At 49.5% G+C, this 22,747-nt stretch overlaps 1 protein-coding gene across 1 annotated transcript in view; it reads right to left on the bottom strand.

Annotated features, from left to right (window-relative positions):
* Nucleotides 1-7,917: 7,917 nt before the first annotated feature.
* LOC100074818 (P2Y receptor family member 8) overlaps nt 7,918-22,747 on the bottom strand; it is a 36,662-nt gene continuing 21,832 nt past the window's right edge. Inside the window, exon 3 of the mRNA XM_029079611.2 lies at nt 7,918-9,046. Within this exon, the coding sequence (XP_028935444.1) occupies nt 7,954-9,046 (1,093 nt within the window). The 3' untranslated portion in view covers nt 7,918-7,953. The remainder of the gene's footprint in view (nt 9,047-22,747) is intronic.

Here is a 22,747-nt window from a genome sequence, read left to right as displayed (position 1 = left end):
GGAGAGGGCGTGGCCGGGTTCCCGCAAGAGAGCGGGCGGAACGGCGCGTGCCGGGGAGGGGGGCGTGGCCGGGCTCCGCCAATAGGAACATTGCAACGGCGCGCGCCGGGGAGGGGGCGTGACCGGGCTCTACCAATAGAAACGTCGCAACGGCGCGCGCCTGGGTGTGGGGGGGCGAGACCGGGCTCCACCAATAGAAACGCCACAACGGCGCGCGCTGGGTAGGGGGCGTGGCCTGGCTCCGCCAATAGAAACGCCGCAACGGCGCGCGCCGGGCAGGGGGCGTGGCCGGCTCCGCGGGCTCGCGCCTGCCGCCACGCCCCCTTTCTGCACACGGTCCCTTTCCCCGCCCGTCAGCCTGGGCGTGGCCACGCCCCCCCAGCCAGTCAGTCCATCAATCAATCAATCAATCAATTAATCAATCGAACGCGCCTGGCCAAATCCAACGAGCCGGAGCCTCAGAGTCAAGGGGACCGCTTGTCTGCAGGGGGACCTGGGGCAAGTCGCCTCACGACTCTGGGCCTCAGTTTCCTCAGCTGTCAAGTGGGGACAAGGACTGTGGCCAAGCTGATTGGCTTCTATCCACCCCAGCGCTTAGTGCAGTGCTTGTCACATAACCAGGACTTAACAAATACCATAATTATTATTATTATTTAGGCCTCAGTCCCTTCACCTGTAAAATGGGGTTGAAACATGTGAGGCCCACGTAGGACAGGGACTGCGTCCAGCCTGATTGGCTTCTATCCACCTCAGCGTTTAGTGCAGTGCTTGTCACATAGCACTTAAGAAAATCCACAATTATTATTATTTAGGCTTCAGTCCCTTCACCTGTAAAATGGGGATGAAACCCGTGAGGCCCACATGGGACAGGGACTGTGGCCACACCGATTGACTTCTATCCACCTCAGCGTTTAGTGCAGTGCTTGTCACATAGCACTTAAGAAATACCACAATTATTATTATTTAGACTTCAGTCCCTTCACCTGTAAAATGGGGTTGAAACATGTGAGGCCTATGTGGGACAGCGACTGCATTCAGCCTGATTGACTTCTATCCACCCCAGTGCTTAGTGTAGTGCTTGTCACATAGCACTTAAGAAATACCACAATTATTATTATTATTTAGACTTCAGTTCCTTCACCTGTAAAATGGGGTTGAAACATGTGAGGCCCATGTAGGTCAGGGACTGCCTCCAACCCGATTGGCTTCTATCCACCCCAGTGCTTAGTGCAGTGCTTGTCACTTAGCACTTAAGAAATACCACAATTATTATTATTTAGGCTTCAGTCCCTTCACCTGTAAAATGGGAATGAAACCCGTGAGACCCACAAGGGACAGGGACTGTGGCCACACCGACTGACTTCTATCCACCTCAGCGTTTAGTGCAGTGCTTGTCACATAATCAGCACTTAAGAAATACCATAATTATTATTATTATTATTCAGACTTCAGTCCCTTCACCTGTAAAATGGGGATGAAACCCATGAGGCCCACGAGGGACAGGGACTGCATCCAGCCTGAGTGACTTCTATCCACCCCAGCGCTTAGTGCAGTGCTTGTCTCATAGTACTTAAGAAATACCATAATTATTATTATTATTTAGAATTCAGTCCCTTCACCCAATCCCTTCATGGGGATGAAACCCGTGAGCCCCATGCGGGACAGGGACTGCATCCCACCCAATTAGTTTGTCTCTACCCCAGTGCTTAGTACAATGCCTGGCGCATAGTATGTGCTTAAGGACCACTTTTATAAAAAAGCATCTCGGTGCCTGAACCCCTGGGGTTTGTAGCTAAAGCTTGTGTCTTCTTTATTCTGGTTGACACCAAAGGAGAAGAAAGAGGCCAAGAGAGAGAAAACAGCACGTGTCAAAGAGGAAGACCTCCCTCCATATTGGGAGTTCCTAATTGCAAGAACATACCACATTTGGGATGGGACAATCAAGACACTCACAAGGCCGCTTGTCTGCTGTGTGGCCTTGGGCAAGTCGCTTCACTTCTCTGGGCCTCAGTGACCTCATCTGGAAAATGGGGATGGAGACTGTGAGCCCCACGTAGGAGAAGGGACTGTGTCCAACCCCATTCCCTTGTATCCATTCCAGCACCTAGTACAGAATTGTCCATTCCAAGCGCTTCGTACAGTGCTCTGCACATAGTAAGCGCTCAATAAATACTATTGAATGAATACAGTGCCTGGCACCTAGCGCTTAACCTAACATTATTATTATTATTCTTCACTTCGTGCAAATGCGACTGAGAAGAGTGAAACCCTTTTAATAATGTTGGTATTTGTTAAGCGCTTACTATGTGCAGAGCACGGTTCTAAGCAATGGGGGAGATACAGGGTCATCAGGTTGTCCCATGTGAGGCTCACAGTCAATCCCCATTTTCCAGATGAGGTCACTGAGGCACAGAGAAGAGAAGTGAGTTGCCCACAGTCACACAGCTGACAAGTGGCAGAGCCGGAATTCGAACCCATGACCTCTGACTCTTGCCACTGAGCCATGCTGCTTTTCTAACCTAGTACAGTGCCTGGCACCTAGCGCTTAACCTAACATTATTGTTACTATTATTCACTTTGTACAAATGCAACTGAGAAAAGTGAAACCCTTTTAATAATGTTGGTATTTGTTAAGCGCTTAGTATGTGCAGAGCACTGTTCTAAGCACTTGGGTAGATGCAGGGTAATCGGATTGTCCCACGTGGGGCTCACAGTCTTCATCCCCATTTTACAGATGAGGGAACTGAGGTCCAGAGAAGTAAAGTGACTTGCCCACAGTCACACAGCTGACAAGTGGCAGAGCCAGGATTCGAACACACGACCTCTGACTCCCAAGCCCGGTATCTTTCCACTGTGTTAGACGCTTACTATGCGTCGAGCACTATGCTGTACTATGCGCTGGGGCAGCTACAAGATAATCTACAGTGTGAGCTTGTTGTGGGCAGGGAATATTTCTGTTGTTACATCGTACTCTCCCAAGTATTTATTATAGTCCTTTCCACGTGGCTCAGTGGAAAGAGCCCGGGCTTGAGAGTCAGAGGTCATGGGTTCGAATCCCAGCTCTGCCCCTTGGCAGCTGTGTGACTGTGGGCGAGTCACTTCACTTCTCTGTGCCTCAGTGGCCTCATCTGTAAAATGGGGATGAAGACTGTGAGCCCCATGCAGGACAACCTGATGACCCTGGATAATAATGTTAATAATGTTGGTATTTGTTAAGCGCTTACTATGTGCCAAGCACTGTTCTAAGCGCTGGGGTAGACACAGGGGAATCAGGTTGTCCCACTTGGGGCTCACAATCATAATCCCCATTTTACAGATGAGGTCACTGAGGCACCGAGAAGTGAAGTGACTTGCCCAAAGTCACACAGCTGACAAGTGGCCGAGCTGGGATTCGAACCCATGACCTCTGACTCCAAAGCCCGTGCTCTTTCCACTGAGCCACGCTGTTCTCTGGATCTAACCCAGCGCTTAGAACAGTGCTCTGCACATAACTTTGCCATCTGTCTTCCCCATTTAGACTATGAGCAAGGCATTGGGCAGGGATTGTCTCTATCTGTTGCCAAATTGTCCATTCCAAGCGCTTAGTACAGTGCTCTGCACATAGTAAGCGCTCACTAAATACTATTGAATGAATGAATAGTAAGTGTTTAACAAATACCACCATTATTATTCTCTGTGCCTCAGTGACCTCATCTGTAAAATGGGGATTAAGACTTTGAGCCCCACGAGGCACCACCTGATGACCCTATATCCACCCCAAGGCTTAGAACAGTGCTCTGCACATAGTAAGCGCTTAACAAATACCAACATTATTATTATTATTCAATATGATTAAAATGATAATAGTAATGAGGTCCCACACGAGGCTCACAATGTAACTGGAAGGTATTGAGTCCCCATTTTGCTGATGAGGAAACTGAGGCCCAGAGAGGCAGCGTGGCTCAGTGGCGAGAACCCGGCCTGGGGAGTCAGAGGTCGTGGGTTCCAATCCCGGCTCTGCCTCTTGTCAGCTTGCGACTTTGGGCAAGTCACTTCCCTTCTCTGGGCCTCAGTTGCCTCATCTGTTCTCAGTTTCCGTCCATCCAACCGGTAGCGTTGTCCATGGCAAACTTCACCGAGACCACAAGGGGGAAGCAGGGGGTGCTGCCATTTTATCCCCTGTGACTTTGGTTCCACTTTCAAACCGACCTGCTGCTCACGCTCCGTCTGTCTGTGTCTTTCCTCTCTGTCTCCCATCTTTGTGTGCCTCTGTCTCCTCTTTCTGTCTCTCCTCTCTCTCTCTGTCTCCCTTCTTTGTGTGTTGTGTCTCTTTCTGTCTCTCGCCTCTCTTGCCTCTTTTGGTCTCCCTTCTTTGTCTGTGGGCCTCTGTCTCCTCTCTCTCTCTGTCTCCCATCTTTGTGTGTGTGTTCTCTCTCTTTCTGTGTCTCTCCCTTAGCCTCTCGCTTTCTCCCTTCTTTGTGTGCCTCTGTCACCTTTTTTTGTCTCTCCCCTCTCTCTGTCTCCCATCTTTGTGTGTTGTGTCTCTTTCTGTCTCTCCCCTCTCTGCCTCTTTTGGTCTCCTTTCTTTGTCTGTGTGTCTCTGTCTCCTCTTTCTGTCTCTCCTCGCTCTCTGTCTCCCAATTTGTATGCCTCTATCTCCACCTTCTGTCTCCTTTCTCTCTCTGTCTCCCATCTTTGTGTGCCTCTATCTCCACCTTCTGTCTCTCCTTTCTCTCTCTGTCTCCCATCTTTGTGTGCTTCTGTCTCTTTCTGTCTCTACCCTCTCTGCCTCTTTCGGTCTCCCTTCTTTGTCTGTGTGCCTCTGTCTCCTCTTTCTGTCTCTCCTCTCTCTCTGTCTCCCATCTTTGTGTGTTCTGCCGTTTTCTGTCTCTCCCCCTCTGCCTCTCTCTGTCTCCCTTCTTGGTCAGTGTGCCACTGTCTCCTCTTTCTGTCTCTTCTTTCTCTCTGTCTCCCATCTTTATGTGTTCTGTCTCTTCCTGTCTCTTCCCTCTCTGCCTCTCTCGGTCTCCCTTCTTTGTCTGTGTGCCTCTGTCTCCTCTTTCTGTCCTCCTCTCGCTCTGTCTTTTTAGGCAGGGTGTCTGTCTCCTCTTTCTGTCTCTCCTCTATCACACTCTGTCTCTCTCTCCTTTGTAGTGTGTCAGTCTCCTCTTTCTGTCTCTCCTCTGTCTCACTGTCTCCACTTTCTGTCTCTTCTCTCTGTTTCTCTTTCGCTCTGTCTCTCCCTGATCTCTCTGTATCTCCTCACAGAGATAGGAGATACACACGAGAAGCAGCATGGCTCCGTGGAAAGAGCATGGGCTTTGGAGTCGGAGTTCATGGGTTCGAATCCCGGCTCGGCCACTTGTCAGCTGTGTGACTTTGGGCAAGTCACTTAACTTCTCTGTGCCTCAGTTACCTCATCTGTAAAATGGGGAGTAAGACTGTGAGCCCATGTGGGACAAGCTGATTCCCCTGTGTCTACCCCAGCGCTTAGAACAGTGCTTGGCACATAGTAAGCGCTTAACAAATACCAACATTATCCTCACTCTGTCTCTGTCCCTGTCTCGCTAGCTGTCTCACTCTCTATCTCTCTGTGTCTTTCTTTCTACGTCTCTCTTCTTTCTCTGTCTCTTGCTGTATCTCTTTCTCTACTCTATCTTTGCCTATCTCCTCTCTCTTCGTGTCTTTCCTATATCTCTCCGTGTCTCTTCTCTCTGTCTCTCTCTGTCTTTCCTCTTTCTGTTTTTCTCTCTTCTGTCCGTCCCTCCTCTGTCTTTCCGTCTTTCCTCTGTCTGTCGCTCATTGTGGGCAGGGAATGTGTCTGTTTATTGTTATTTTGTCCTCTGCCAAGCACTTAGTAGAGTACTTTGCCCATAGTAAGTGCTCAATAAAGACGATCGCATCCCTGTTCTCCCTTTCCCCTTAGACTGTGAGTGCGTATAGGACAGGAATTCTTGCACCTACCCCAGGGCATGGCACTTAGTAAGTTAAAAGTTATTAATAAAATGCCACAATTAGTAATTATCATTACTTTTATTGAGTGATTACAACACAGAATCCAAGGTATGGGACAATGAGAGAAGCAGCGAGGCCTAGTGGCTAGAACCTGGGCTTGGGATTCAGAAGGACCTGGGTTCTAATCCCAGCTCTGCCGCTTGTCTGCTGGGTTACCTTGGGAATGTCGTGTCACTTCTCTGGGCCTCAGTTACCTCATCTGGAAAATGGGGATGAAGACTGCGAGCCCCATGTGGGACAGGGACTGTATTCAACCTGATCAGTCGTGCCTACCCCATTGCTTAATACAGTGCCTGGCACATAGCAAGCGCTTAACAAATTCCACCATTAGGACAGCCATTTCAGGGGATGGCCCATACTGCAGAGACCAAAGTGGTTGCTGCCGACCGTGATCAAAGGGAAATCAAAACCAAACCAAAGGGGAAGGGGGACAGATGAATGGATTCCAGCGGTATCACACTGGGCATTTGAAATAATGTAATCATTTTCTCGGGGGGGGACCCCAATCTGCAACGGCGCACCCTTTTGCTACTGCCACAAGGCCTTGGGGTCATAGGCCTTGCTTGGAAGTCATAGGAACTGCTAGCAGGACCTGGGGAGAGGAGATTTAAAAATCAAAAAGACGTTAAAAAGTCCAGAACTAATCCCTCCTGGGCGGTGGGTTGGTGGAGGTGGAGGGAGTCGGAAACCCAAAAAAAGCCCCCCCGCCCGCAGTGAAGGGCTTGGAGAGTGCCAGGCTGGGAGACCGAGTCTGGTGTCCACAGAGTTCTGGGTGAGGCAGAGAGGTGACATTTCACTGCCCCGGTTTGGGTCCACCGTGGGTTGGGGCAGTTCGGGCCTTCTCGTCAGCCGCTTCACGCACGTTGGTCTCTAAAATTCGGAGTGAGGGGACAGGGCCGAGGAGGAGGAGTCGGCGAATAGACCCCCTCAAGCATCTTGCCAGTCATGGAGAAGCCCCCTTTGGAAAGACCAGCCTCGGGGAAGGGGGCGGGGACGGCAGCTTCATCGAGGATGTACGGAGTCTGAGTTGGAGTTCACGAATGCACAGTCGGGCTCCCTGAGTTGAGAAATGCTTCAGCGGATGCCTAGAAGGGGCCTAGACTGTTTCCGTCTCAACCGGCATCTAGTTTGCCTCCATCTAGAGAGCGGGAAGGTTTCTTCCTTGAGAAGCCCAAAGTGATTTTGAGGGTGCCAGTTTAGGCTTGGCCCCGTGAATCTTGGAAAAGAAGGAGGCCTTCCAACCCCCCAGCGAGAGAGACAGAGAGAGACATCAGTATTGCCTCCCAGTGGAGTCTGGGAGCCAAGGGTGAGGCCGGTTCTACTTCTCGGTCTCTCTCCAGTCGCCCCTGCTCATCCCTCAAGCCTTCTTCTCCTGTCCGGCTTCTCTTGCAACCCCGCCGACAAACGTCCCTCCGGACGTGCCTGAGGCGTTTCCGGTCGGCAGTGGCCGGCGGCTGCCTCCACCTTGGGCTTCTGCCCCTTCGGAGTCAACCGGAGGCGGAGGGAGAGATGAGCGTCTTTCTCGCTCAAGGGCCAGATCGGCAATCTCCACCTTTTCCACGATGAGGTCGCAAGACATTTTGCGCCCGGGGCAAGGCTGAAGGTGGCCTCCCCGGCTCCGACACGGGAAGGTTTAACCCGACTGGCACTTGCCCTCGCTCGTCTCCCCAGCTCAGGACTCCATCTTGCCCCCAGACGTGGCCCAGAGCTGGGTACGGAGACCCTCAGACGTGAGGCCTCTGTCGGAAACAGAAGCTTCAGGTCCGTTTCCCCCTCCCCACCTAAGATCGCCCCTCGGGTTCTCCTCAGGAGCCGGGAGAGCCTATCGGTTTGGCATCCGAAACCCCACCGGATGTCCAATCGTCAGGGCGGGTCCTACCCGCAGCTCAAACCCTCCTCCTTCACCCCCAATTCCCTCCCCCGCCGCCCCCTCATGCTCCCAAAATGGCTTCCCCAGGTCTAAAACACACTTTCCTGTCTCATCAAACTAGCGTGTCTCCTCGGCTCCGTCCCGTCTCCGTGGTCGCTGGACATGGACATGGTCTGCCCTGAGAAGATGCTCTCGCGGCGGTTTTCCGAACTGTTGCTCCAGATCCTGCTGTGCCTGAAGACCTCCTGGAAATTCTGGTAGAATTCTTTGGAGGCGAAGTAGTAGATGAAGGGGTCCAGGCAGTTGTTCAGGCAGCTGAGGCAGAGGGTCAGCTTGTAGATGTGGTAGTAACTCTTTTGGAAGAACAGGCGGTTGACCATGTGGGCCAGGAGGACGAAGTTGTTGGGCGCGAAGCAGGTGACGAACACCAGGAGGACGATCCCGGCCAGCTTCACGGACCTCTTGGCCTGTCTGTTTCCATCCCGGCCCGAGACCTGGATCAGCTCCCGGATGGTGGCCACGTAACAGACCACCGTCACCACGAAGGGGATGAGGAAGAGCAGGATGAAGAGCGTGAAGAGGAAGACCACCCATGTGGCGAAGTTGGGCAGCATGGTCCACTTGAGCACGTCGAAGCAGGTGACGACCCCCAGGGCCTTGACTTCGTAGGTCAGGTCGGTGAGGATCAGGGGGGACAGGGTGGCCAGAAGGAGGGTCCACATGGCCACGAGGGCTCCCACGGCGTAACGGTTCTTCCTCCAGCAGGAGGTGGACAGGGGGTGGACGACCCCCAGGTACCTCTCGACGCCGATGAAGGTCATGGTGAGGATGGAGGAGTACATGTTGGAGTAGAACATCAGTGTCACCAGGTTACAGAGGGTCTTCCCGAAGATCCAGTTGTTATGTTGGAGGTGGTAGGAGATCTGGAAGGGGAGGAACACGGCCAGCAAGAGGTCCGTGATGCTCAGGTTGATCATGAAGATGACCGAGGGGTTCTTGGGCTTGGTGTGGCAGCAGAGGAGCCACAGGGAAAAGAGGTTTCCGGGGATGCTGATGAGCGCCACGAGGGAGTAGACCACCGGCAGGGTGATGGCGATGGTGGGATTTTGGAGCATCAGGAGGGTCTCGTTGTCTAGCTGGGACGCGTTTCCGCTCATTGTCCCGGGCCGGTCCGCGGAGGGGCTGGAAAATGAGAAGGAAAGGCTGATAACTGTGGTGTTTAAGTGCTTACTATGTGCCAGGCACTGTATTAAGCACTGGGGTGGATACGGGCAAATTGGGTTGGACACAGTCCCCGTCCCACGATGAGCTCACAGTCTAGAGTAGGGGAGACAGACATCAATACAAATAAATAAAATGAGAGATATGTCCATGAGTGCTTTGGGGCTGGGAGGGGGAAAGGACGAAAGGAGAAATAAAATGAGAGAGTGTTGTGGTACGTGCTGTGGAGCTGGGATGTGTGGAGAGCAAAGGGAGTAAGGCAGGGCAACGCAGAAGGGAGTGGGAGATGTGGAAAAGCGGGACTTAGTTTGGGAAGGCCTCTTGGAGGAGACGGGCCTTCAGAAAGACTTTGAATTGGGGGAAAGTAATTGTCAGATTTGAGGAGGGAGGGCGTTCCAGGCCCGAGGTGGGACGTGGGTGAGGGGTTAGTGGTGAGACAGGCGAGATGGAGGCACAGTGAGAAAGTTAGCACTAAAGGAGCGAAGTGGGCGGGCTGGGGTGTAGAAGGAGAGAAGCGAGGCAAAGTAAGAGGGGGTGAGGTGATGGAGTGCTTTAAAGCCGAAGGTGGAAAGTTTTTGTTCGATACGGAGGTGGATGGGCAACGATTAGAGTTTCTTGCGGAGCAGGGTGACGTTTCCAGAACATTTTTGTAGAAAAATGATCCGGGCAGCAGAGTGAAGTATGGACTGGAGTGGAGAAAGGCTAGAGGTCGGGAGGTCAGCAAGGAGGCTGATGCAGTAATCCAGGCGGGATAAAATGAGAGATTGTATTAACGTGGTAGCAATACGGATGGAGAGGAAAGGACGGATTTTCGCGATGTAGCTAAGGTGGGACCAACAGGATCTGGTGACAGACTATGTGGGTTGAAAGAGAGAAATCAAGGGTAACGCCCAGTTTATGGGCTTGTGAGACGGGAAGATTGGTGGTGTCGTCTATAGTGATGGGAAAGTCAGGGGGAGGACGGGGTTTGGGTGAGAAGCTGAGGAGCTCTGTTTTGGACACGTTAAGTTTGAGGGGACAGGAGGACGTCCAAGTAGAGATGTCTTGAAGGCAGGAGGAGAGGCGAGCCTGGAGAGAGGGAGAGAGATCAGGGCTGGAGATGGAGATTTGGGTGTCATCTGCATAGAAATGGTAATTGAAATCTGTCTCCTCTAGACTGTGAGCTCTTTGTGGGCAGGGAACGTGCCTACCAACTCTGGTATATTGTACTCTCGCAAGCGCTTAGTACAGTGCGCTGCACACAGTAAGTGCTCAATCAACAAGATTGTTACAATTCTAAGCACCTTGAGAGAAGTTACGGGGACCTTTGATTATCACTGTGTGCTCCTCCTTCCTAGAACGGTGCTTGGCCTGAATAAATTAAATAAATTTAAAAACTACAAAGGCATGGAAAGATGGAAGAATAAAGGATGAATAAATGAGTGAATAAAAACTGGAGCATAGACATTAATATGAGCATTAGAGAAGCAGCACGGCCTAGTGGAAAGAGCACGGGCCTGAGTTCAAAACCCGGCTCCGCCACTTATCTGCGGGGTGACCTCGTCCAAGTCACTTCACTTTTCTGTGCCTCAGTTACCTCGTCTGTAAAAGCGGTTGAAGACTGTAAGGCTCCATGTGGGACAGGGACTCTGTCCAACCTGAGTAGTCTGTATCTACCCCAGTGCTTAGTACAATATCTGGCACGTAATAAGCACTTAACAAATACCATAGATATATACTCGGTAGTATATACTGAATACAGGACAACACTGATACACTGAATCCATAGATTATGCGTGGTTTGACTGTATTGTATCTACCCCAGTACTGAGCAGAGTGCTCGGCACACTGTAAGCACTTAACAAATACCATAATCATTATTATTATTACCTACTCCAATGCTTAGTACAGTGCTGGGCACATAGTAAGTGTTTAAAAAATAAGCATAAGAAAGAAAAATTAGGTCCAGGGAGTGAGCTAGCTTAAAGGGGCTCCATCATTTGGTTGTTCTGCTGTTTGGGGCTTTTGGATTTTGTTTTATGTGAGCTGTCGGTGCCTGTGTAGGAGGCGGGGAGGGTGTTGCCCACTGAGTCGACTAAACCACAGACATCCTCAGGGAACACACTCAGTAAACAAGTTCGTAAGTGAGCAAAACCGTGAGGCCGAGAAGGTTTCAGCTGCCTGCAAGCTTCCGAGTTCTGGAGCGGATTGGGGAATTCAGGTCTCAGCCTGGGTGGCATTTAACTCAGACAAGACGGCTTCCGTCTCTAGACTGTGAGCTTGTCATGGGCAAGAAATGTGTTCTAGTGTCCTCTCCCGAGCGCTTAGTACAGAGCTCTGCACAGGGTAAGCGCTCCATGCATACCACCGGTTGGTCGATCGATGACTGTCTCTCCGCTCTAGACTGTGAGCTCCTTGTGGGCAGGAGACGTGTCCGTTATATCATTCTGAGCACTTAGTCCAGTGCCGTGCATGCAGTCTGCGTTCAATGGTCACACAGCAAGCGAGAGGCAGAGCCGGCATTAGAACTCAGGTCCTCTGACTCCCAACCCCATGCTCTTTCCATGAGGCCACACTGTTTCTCCTAGGCCACACAGCTTCCATTGCATTATGCTCTCCCAAGCATCTGGTACAGTGCTCTGCATATAATAAGCACTTGATAAATATCGTTGATTAATTGGGACCATCTTGACCTAAGTGGATTGAAACTTAATGTCTCACCCAAACTGAGTCATTTTTCTCCTCTCCTGGAACTCAAACAAACAGGTCCTTGTTTGAGCAGTAGATGATGTGACAAGGCTTGCTCAGGCAGTTGGGAAAAGGACTGTTGGAGAAGCAGTGTGGCCTGGTGGAAAGAGCCCTGGCCTTGGCATCAGAGGACCTGGGTCCTAATCCCATCTCTGCCGCTAATCTGCTGGGTGACCTTGGGCAAGTCACTTCACTTCTCTGGACCTCGGTTCCCTCATCTGTAAAATGGAGGTTGAATCCTACCCTCTTCTGTTTAGATGTGGGACAGGGACTGTGCCCTACCCGATTATCTCGTATCTGGTACAGTGTTTTTGGAAGAAGGCAATGGAAAATCGCTCCCGTAATTTTACCAAGAGAAGCAGCGTGGCTCAGTGGAAAGAGCACGGGCTTGGGAGTCAGAGGTCATGAGTTCGAATCCCGGCTGCCACTTGTCAGCTGTGTGACTGCGGGTAAGTCCCTTAACTTCTCTGTGCCTCAGTTACCTCATCTGTAAAATGGGGATTAAGATTGTGAGCCTCACGTGGAACAACCTGGTTATCCTGTATCTACCCCAGCGCTTAGAACAGTGCTCTGCACAGAGTAAGCGCTTAACAGATACCAACATTATTATTATTAGCAAGAAAACTCAATGCCACACACTACTAGAATGACTGTGGATGGAGGTGGGGTGTTCTAGGAGTGATGTGTCCATGGAGTCGCTATGGGTCAGAGACGATCTGACAGCATAAGACAAGTACAGGGCTTGGCGCATGGTAAGCGCTTAACATAACCGCCACTATTATTATTATTATTGTTATTATTTTTTGCACAAGTGCTCTGGGGATGGGATAGGTACCAAACTGTAAGCTCGTTGGAGGCAGGGAATGTGAATGTACCTGTTTATTGGTATACTGCACTCTCTAGAGCGCTTAGTACAGTGCTCTCTACTCAGTAAGCACTCAGTAAATACCATTGATTGATTGATTTCCAAACCGGAGTGCAGAACGATTGAGGGAACAAGGGTGGCAAAGTTTAGAGTCACATTTCTGGACTAAGCTGCTCAGGCTTAGCGAGGCTCAGAACATTTTTTGTTTAAGAAAACCCAGGTCTTGGTATTTGGCTCCAGACCATCCTTCAACTCTGCAAGCCCAGATGACACCTGCTTGCAAATTTCAATCTGGCAAACCAGGGTTTGTACCTCTGGCAATGCAAATCCAGCAAAGAGGAAGAGGAAATTCTTCTCAAGATCAAATCTGTGGCTTTCCTGTCTCAGAGACCTGTCTTGCTGATGCTCTTTAATTTCTTCTGAAGAGTACCAAGAGGAGAGGATTTTGTTCTGACAAAGCAGCCAAGATCTTTCTTTTTCCTCTTTTATTTTTAAAATCATATTTGTTAAGTCCTTACTGTGGGGCAGCTGCTGTGCTGAGAGCTGGGGTCAGTAGAAGGTAATCAGGTGGGACCCAGTCCCTGTCCCCCATGGGGCTTACAGTCTTAATACCCATTTCACAGATGAGCTGAGGCAGAGAGGAGTGAGGTGTCTTGCCCAGGGTCACACAGCCGACACGTGGTGGAGTCGGGATTAGGACCCAGGTCTTCTGACTCCCAGGCCTGTGTTTTTGAAGGCCCATCTCCAAGAAGCCTTCTCTAAGCCCCCCTCTCCTCTTCTCCCACACCTTTCTGCGTCTCCCTGACTTACTCCATTCATCCTCCCTCCCATCCCCACAGCACATATGTATATATCTGTAATTTACTTATTTATTGTAGGAGGGGAATGTGTCTGTCTGTTGTTTTACCGTACTTTCCCAAAAGCATAGTACAGTGCCTTGCACACAGTAAATGCTCTCAGTAAATACGATTGAATGAATACTCTTTACCCTAGTTCCCGATATATCTAAAAAAATGGTCAAAGCTTGGAATGTGGTTCCTCAGAACCTGAAGAGAAGTTGAAAGATCCATAGCTGGGACACAAATAATAATATTATTTGTTAAGCACTTAGTAGGTGCCAAGAACTGTACTTAGTGCTGGGATAGATGCAAGATAATCATGGGGCTCACAGTCTAAGTGGGGGGAAAGGCAGGTTTTTAATATCCTTCTACAGATGAGGAAACTGAAGCTCAGAGAAATTAAGTGACTTGCCCAAGATCACCCAGTGGGCTAGTGGTGGAGCCAGATTAGAATCCAGGTCCTTCTGATGCCCAGGCTCTATCCACTAGGCCACACAGCTTCTATAACTTGTTATATTTTAAACACCTATTATTTGCCAGGCACTGAATTAAGTGCTGGGTAGATATGAGATAATCAGGTTGGTCATAGTCCCTGTCCCACATTGGTCTAATGGCCTTAATCCATCTTTACAGATGAGGTAAGCAAGGCAAAGTCGAATGAAGTAATAATAATGGTATTTTTAAGCACTTATTATGTGCCAGGCACTCTACTAAGCGCTAGGGTGGATACGAGCAAATCGGGTTGGACACAGTCCCTGTCCCCCATAGGGGCTCACAGTCTTAATCCCCATTTTACAGATGAGCTAACTGAGTTACAGAGAAGTGAAATGACTTGCCCAAAATCCCATAGCAAAAAATGGTGGAGCCGGGATTAGAACCCAGGTCCTTCTGATTCTCAGGCCCAGGCTCTAGCCACCAGGCCACACTGTGTGTTAAGTCGTTCAGTAGTGAGTGGTTTCTCACTGGCGAGAACGTTTTGCTGGTCTTCTCTATTTCTATTGTTAGGGCTTCAGCAGAGCCTGAAACACTTATCATCACATAGAGAGAGGAAGAGAGAGAGTGAGGGGAAAGGTGGAACCGAGAGGGAAACAGAGATAGAGGCAGAGATGCCAAGTGACAGACAGTGACAAAAATACAGAGAGAGATAGAGACAAGGTGAGAGAGAGGCAGAGACAGAGAGAGAGAAACAGAGAAATTCTCATTTCTCTGAAAACGGGCAGAACTGTGTACTAGACGATTGACCATCCTGTCTCCGTTCTATCTCCTTCCAATATTGTACTAGACATCCTATCTCCGTTTAATCTCCTTCCTTCCTTTCATTTGAAGTTTGGGCAGCGATGTGTTAATTACAATACCTTATATGGACCACTCTTTAGAACTGGGTTCTGATCGGAGACTGGAGTGCGGGCAACGCAAGGGGACTGGGTAGGATTTTGGGCGCGCTGGAAGAGTTGCGGTCGAGTGGAACGGGGAAATGCTCGCAAATAAAGGTACCGGGTTGGGACGGCTCGGGCCTGTTGGTCCCTTGTACCCCCCTTGGGTGATTGGGCGGCAGCCACTTTCCGCCCTATTCTGCTCTCTCGGCTCGTTCTCTTGAGTCTGTTCGCTTCTACGCCAAGGTCACGAAACCCTCTCATGCGATTGTGAGATCAGAGTTGTTTCTCTGATAAAATTCCATAACAATTGGACCCTTCTCAGAAGTAGGGATCTCCTCAATTCTGCCTCCCATTTGGTGGGGGCTCCTAGGGATGGAGGGAGGATGCAGAGATGGGTCACCGGGTCTCTTCCTTTCCCAAAATCCGATTTCAGAGAGGGGGACTGATAATTTTTTGTGGGCTCTGCTCATTCCCCTGAGGTGCAGGGAAAGGGATGTTTGGCCATCAGAAAACACATTCCCCACTGAAAACCTGTCAGCCAAAACATCCATCAATCAATGGTATTTATTGAGCGCTTATTAATAATTATGGTACCCATCAGTGCCAAGCACCAATCTAAGTGTTGGGGTAGATGCTTGTTAATCAGTTTGGACAACTGTTCCAAACGGGGCTCATGCTCTCATGCCCATTTTACAGGTGAGGTAACTGAGGCCCAGAGAAGTGAAGCTACTTGCCCAAGGTCACCCAGCAGACTTGTGGCGAAGCTGGGATTAGAGCTGAGGAGAGTCACAGCCATTTTATCACCTGAAAAGCGGGTTTGTTTTGTTGCCTAAAACCTTCTAAACCCACGGCAAGGGATGGAGGGGGCTTTGAGGGAGCGACTCTGATTCCCTCTTATTGTGGAAACTTTAAGGCCCCCGAGGGCAGGCAGGGTTCATTCATTCAGTTGTATTTATTGAGTGCTTACTGTGTGCAGAGCATAGTACTAAGCGCTTGGAGAGTACAACAGACACATTCCCTGTCCACACCCTTTACCCACAAGGACCTCACAGTCTTAGAGGGGGAGACAGCCGTTCATAGAAACGAGTAAATGACGGAGATGGACACAAGTGCCATGGGGCTGAGGGAGAGGTGAAGAAAAGGAGCAAATCAGGGTGTTGCAGAAGGGAGTGGGAGAAGAGGAAATGAGGGCTTAGTCGGGGAAGGCCCTTTGGAGGAGATGGGCTCTGATAAGGCTTTGAAGATGGAGAGAGCGATTGTCGGTGTGATTGTCCGGAGGAGGGAGGGCGCTCCGGACCAGAGGGAGGGCGTGGGCGAGAGGTCAAAGACGAGATAGCACTGTCACCCGCCATCCTCCTGCAAGCGAGGAAGGTTGTTTTTCACCTGACTTTAAAAAGCTCAAAAGTTTCGCTTTGAGTGGGAGATTTTTTTGTCCGATGAGGAACGGTCTAACGGCGTGAGCAGCTGTGGCAAACTGACTCTCGCTCGCTGGGCAGTCCAAACCCAGAAGGTCCTCAGACCTGGGAGAAGCCAGACTGCACACGATACTGATCAATCAATCAATGGTATTTATTGAGTGCTTACTGTGTGCAGAGCATCGAACTAAGCGATTGGAAGAGGACAAATTACAGAGTGGGTAGACACGTTCCCTGCCCACAACGAGTTTATAGTCTAGAGGAGGGGAGGCAGGCATTAATAGAAATAAATGAATTATGGACGTAAGCGCTGTGGGGCTGAGGGAGGGGTGAATAAAGGGAGCAAGTCAGGGAGACGCAGAGGAGGAGATGAGGGCTTAGTCAGGGAAGGCCTCTTGGAGGAGAAGGGCCTTCAATAAGGCTTTGAAGGAGGGAAGAGCGACCGTCTGTGGCGTTCCCAGCCAGAGGCAGGACGTGGGCGAGAGGTCGGCAGCGTGATGGGGTAGAGTGAGAAGGTAGGCATTAGAGGAGTGAAGTGTGTGGGCTGGGTTGGAGTAGGAAAGTAGCGAGGTGATGTAGGAGGGTGCAAGGTGATTGAGAGCTTTAAAGTGGATGGTGAGGAGTTTCTGTTTGTGGAGGCTCTTGAGCAGGGTGGAAACATTGTCTGAATGTTTTTGTAGAAAAATGTTCCAGGCAGCGGAGTGAATTAGGGACTGGAGAGGGGAGAGACAAAAGGCAGGGAGATCAGCAAGAATGAAGTGCTTGGATTAATGCGGTAGCGGTCTGGAGGGAGAGGAAAGGGTGGATTTCACTGATATTGTGAAAGTTCAACTGACAGGATTTAATGAGGGATTTAATTCCCCGAACTGGGGGTGGTGGGGTAGAGGAATATAAACACAGAATGCTGTAGGGGTCATGGAATCCCAGCACTTTAATACATCCTTAAAGTGATACAACTGCCTCATATAAACGCAAGGGATGGATTTTGATCCAAAAAAAAAATCAAAATGATGATATTTGCTAAGCTCTTTCATTTCTCTTAGCACTGGGAAGAGTAGAAGATCGTCAATCAGTCCGTCATTAGAGGGTACAGTCTAAATTGGAGGGAGGAGGAGCAAATCCCCATTTTACAGGTGAGGGAACTGAGGCACGGAGACTTGAAGACCAATCAAATTTATTGAGCACTTACTGTGTGCAAAGCACCGTACCAAGAGCCTGGGAGAGGACAGTAGAACAGAGTAGAGTAGAACAGAGGTCCCACAAGGAGCTTACGGTCTAGATGACACGTGGAGGAGACAGGATTATAACCCAGGACCTCTGACTCCCAGGTCCCTGCTCTTTCCACTAAGCCACGCTGCTTCTCCGCAGGAGGAGAAAACTGATTCAGGCAGTGGAAGAGGAGGGAAGAAAATCTGTTCGCTTCTTCACTTTCTTGAAAGGAATCTATGAAGGTCTTTCCTGAGTTTCGTTCAGAAAGAGCTTATGCCATCAGTAATTAGCAATAGCCGTACTGAGTTCCGCTTTCTTATAGTTTGAAGGCAGTTTCTATTTATGTATTCAGGGCTATGAAGGAGGGCAGATATGTCAAAAGCGAGAAGATAGTGGTGATTAGTTCTTTGGTTGTATAGCTCTTTCTAAAGCTGAGTCGATGAGCTTCTTCAAAGAGGAGAAGCAGCGAGGCCTAAGTGGATAGAACCCGGGCCTGGGAGTCTGAGGATCTGGTGTCTGACCCCGGCTCCACCGCTTGCCTGCTGTGTGATCTCGGATAAATCACTTCACCTCTCTGTCCTTCAGCTCCCTCGTCTGCAAAATGGGGATTCAATAGCTGTTTGTTTTTCTTTCACGGTATGTGTTAAGCGCTTACTCCCTACTAAAAGCTGGGCTAGAGCCAAGCACATCAGGTTGGACACAGTCCCTGACCCACGTGGGGTTCACAGTCCTAATGCCCACTTTACAGATGAGGTCACCGAGGCCTAGAGAAGTGAAGCGACTTGCCCAAGGTCACACAGCAGACAGGTGGCGGAGCAGGGATTAGCACCCAGAATCTCCTGTCCCCCAGACCCGGGCTCTACCCACAAGGCCGCTTCCCTGTCCTCCCTCCTCAATAGACCGTGAGCCCCGTGAGGGACAGAGAATGCATCCAACCCAAGTAGCTTGCATTCACCCCAGTCTCAGAACAGTGCCTGGCACATGTTAAGCGCTTAGAGAACACCACAGGGATTATCATTATTCTGGGGTTAAGTCAGGCGAAAAAAGGGCAACGAGAACGAAGCTTTCCGCCAAGGCTGAAGAGAGACAGGGGTGGAGGGCGGGGGGGTTGCCTCTGAATCAGAGCCAGCTGTGCTAGCGGATGGAGGGGGGTGGGAGGCTGTGGTTTACGGTGGCAATTGAGGCTGCCTACATGTGGAAAGCGCGGTGGCCCCACGTGTCAGACGGAACACGGGTGCACCTGGAGCCTTCTCCGCCAGCCCACGCCACCACTCCGGGGCGGATGAGATGTGCCCGTGCGTCTCTCTGGGCCTCGGTTCCCTCCATAATAATCATTCTGGTATTTGGTCAGCACTTACTGCGTGCCGGGCACTGTACTAAGCGCTGGGGTGGATACAAGTGAATCGGGTTGGACACGGTCCCTGTCCCACGTGGGGCTCAGTCTCCATCCCCATTTTACAGATGAGGGAACCGAGACCCAGAGAAGTGAAGTGATTTTTTTTTTTAAATGGCATTTATTAAGGTCTTACTCCGTGCCTGGCCCTGTACTAAGCGCTGGGGTGGACACAAGTGAATCGGGTTGGACACAGTCCCTGTCCCACATGGGACTCACAGACTTCATCCCCAATTTACAGAGGAGGGAACTGAGACACAGAGAAGTGAAGTGACTTGCCCAAGGTCACAGACAGGTGGAGGAGCCAGGATTAGAACCCCCAGCCTTCTGACTCCCAAGCCTGTGCTCTCTCCATTATGCCATGCTGCTTCCCTTCTGTAAAAAGGGGATGAAGATGAGGAGCCTCTTCGGGGACACAAATCGTGACCAAACTGATTCATTTACATCCACTCCCAGCACTTAGTACAGGGTCTGGCACAGAGTGAGTGCTTAACAAATACCACTTTTAAAAAAGTCACTTAACATCTCTGTGCTTCTGTTACTTTTGTAAAATGGGGATTAAGACTGTGAGCCTCACATGGGACGTGGACCGTGTCCATCCTGTTAACTTGTGTCCACCCCAGTGCTTCATACAGGGCTTGGCATAAAGTAAACGCTTAACAAATACCATTAAAAAAAGCCACTTTGCTTCTCTGTGCCTCAGTTCCTCATCTATAAAGTGGGAATGAAAACTGTGGGCTCCATGTGGGACATGGACTGTATCCAGCTTGATAAGCTTGTACCTATCCCAGCGCTTAGTACAGGGCCTGGTACATAGTAAGAGCCTAACAAATAATATAAATAGATTTTTAAAAGTCCCACTTCCAGAGAGATTGCCTCTGTCTTCACAGAGCTGACCATGACCAGAGGGATCAGAGAGGGGAATCTGTTGAACTCCCCCTCTAGACTGGAAACTCATTGCAGGCAGGGAATGTGTCTGTTTTATTGTTCTTCCGTACTCTCCCAAGTGCTCAGTTCAGTGCTCTGCATACAGTGAGCGCTCAATAAATGCTACTGATCGATTGATTCAGCACTCCCCAAGCCTTTCCCTTCACTAATCCTTCAGTCACAGATATTTATCGATCCCTTTCTGTGTCCAGAGCACTGCACTAAACACTTGGAAGCAGGGGACATGTTTCCTAACTCAGCTGTACTCCCTCCATTTAATCGTATTTATTGAGGTGTTACTGTGGGCTGTACTAAGCACTTGGTACTGTACTTGGGAGAGTACAATACAACAACAAACAGACGCATCCCCTGCCCACAACGAGCAGTCTAGAGGGACTCAACTGCCCAGTACAGTGCTCTGCACCCACAAATGCTCAGTAAATACACTTGATCGATTGACTGCAGCTTCTCGTCTCCGAGAAGCAGATGGTGGGAGAAGCAGGAGTGGAACATCTTTAAATAGTAGTGGTAGAAACTGCATCTCTCAAGTGCCTGGCCGAAGCAACACACTGTAGCTGGAGGGAGGCTTTTCTGGGACTGGCTGGGGGGCCCGGGATGGACTTGAGAAAAGTTAAAGTTGATGTTTAATCACTTGTTTGACTGGTTTTTTTTTTAATGGTATTTGTTAAGCGCTTACTCTGGGCCCTTATACTAAGTGCTAGGGTTGATATTTTTAATAATAATAATTTGGTATTTGTGAAACACTGTGTTCCGGCACTGGGGTGGATACAAGCAAGTCTGGTTGGACACCATCCCTGCCCCTTGTGTGGCCTCACAGTCTCAATCCCCATTGTACAGATGAGGGAACTGAGGCCCAGAGAAGTGAAATGACTTGGCCAAGGTCCCACAGCAGACAAGTGGCATAGCCAGGATTAGAACCCATGACCTTCTGACTCCCGGGTCCATGTTTTATGCACTGCACCATGCTGTTTAGCTAGTCAGGTAGGACACAGTGCCTGTCCCACGTGGAACTCACACTCTTTATATTATTTGATCATACTCTCTCAAGCACTTAGTACAGTGCTTTGCAAACAGTAAGTACTCAATAAATATGACTGAAAATACCTCATTTTACATATGAGGCAACTGAGTCACGGAGAAGTGACTTGCCCAAGGTCACAGAGCAGACAAGAGGCAGAACAGGGAATAGAAAGTAGGTCCTTCTGCCTCCCAGATCCGGACTCTATCTATTAGACCAGGCTGCTTCTGTGATAAACTTCCTGTCCTCTGTTGTAAGATCTTCATGGGCAGGGACGGTCTCCAATTTGTGAAAATGGGCTTCATTTCAATCGTATTTACTGAACACTTACGGAGTGTATAGTACTGTCCTAAGCGCTTGACTGGGTTTATTCCTCAGGGAGTCCATTATAGTGGCATTCGACCGATATCAGTGATGCATATATAATAAGTTCAGTCGGGGAGAGGAAATGGGAAGGTCTTTCATCATCATCATAATCATCAGTGACATTTATTGAGCACTACGGTGTGCAGAGCACTGGAGAGTACAGTACAGGACAGAGTTGGCAGACACATTCCCTGCCCACAAGAAGCTCACAGCCTCGAGGGGAAGACAGACCATGAATCAATCAATCGGGAGTATTTATCGAGTATTACTGTGTGCAGATCTCTGGACTAACGCTTAGGAGCGTACAGTGTGGCAGAGATGGTCGACACGTTCCCTGCCCACAACAAACTTACAGTCTAGAATGCCAACCTGAGGGTGGTCTTGCATTCCTGGCAGGCCAACAATCCCTGGCAAAGCTTTATGGCACATTATTATGCCCAGAGACGCTCCTGATTCTGTTGTTGACTTCATCTCTGCTCTGAATGTGTTTCTCTAACTTCAGCCACCTTTGGCATCTGGTTTGCAAAAGATTCTTTGTGCTACCGATGAGCCCCTTCTGCCCGTTGAGCTTGAAAAGACTTCAAAAGGAGTCTAGCACAAAACAGAGACCAGCCGATTGCACAAGGATGCAAGAATTAGAGCTCTTGTGTCTCTGCTTCCTGCGAAGTTCTCAAACCAGTACTCGATTTAGAGGAAAAGTGTTGATGAAGAAACATCTTAATCTTGTTTTTTTTCCCCCTTCGTCTCTCGTTTCGAACAGAAGCAAACCCCTCACCCGCAGGACAAGGCTGATTTGCATGTCGTTGTGTTTTAAGTGAGACGTTATGCAGGCTTTTATTTGTTTTTTGTCGATTTCCTTTTTCTCGGTTTATCTCTTTCCTTTTTTTGGCCACTTGCGTTTTGTTAAATACCTAGGCCTCTAAACCCACCTGGAAGCAGATTCTGATGGCAGGTGCTGAAAAGTTGGGTTTTTTTCCTTATTTTATGGTATTTGTTAAGTGCTTACTATGTGTCAAATGCCGTGCTAAGCATTGGGGTAGAGACGAGTTAATTAGGTTGGACACAATTCCTTCAATTCAGTCCAATTCAGTCGTATTTATTGAGCTCTTACTCTGTGCAGAGCTCACTATTAAGCCCTTGGGAGAGTACACTATGACAATAAACAGACAAGTTCCCTTCCCACAATGAGCTGACAGCCTAGAGGGGGAGACAGACATTAATAGAAATAACTAAATGACCATAAATGAGCATAAGTGGTGTAGGGCCGAGAGGGGGGACGATGAGTAAAGGGAGCAAGTCAGGGCGGCGCAGAAGGGAGAGGGAAACGAGAAAAGGAAGTCTTCGTCAGGGAAGGCTTCTTAGAGGAGATGTCCCTTCAATAAGGCTTTATAATAATAATAATATATAATAATAATTGTGGTATTTGTTAAGCACTTACTCTGTGCCAGGCTCTGTACTAAGCACTGGGGTAGATCCAAGCTCATCAGGTTGGAAACCATCCATGAA

The sequence above is a fragment of the Ornithorhynchus anatinus genome, chromosome 15 (genome assembly GCF_004115215.2).
Source record: "Ornithorhynchus anatinus isolate Pmale09 chromosome 15, mOrnAna1.pri.v4, whole genome shotgun sequence".
NCBI lineage: Eukaryota > Metazoa > Chordata > Mammalia > Monotremata > Ornithorhynchidae > Ornithorhynchus > Ornithorhynchus anatinus.
The sequence above is the reverse complement of the archived record's forward strand: the minus strand, read 5'-3'. Positions and strand labels throughout refer to the sequence as shown.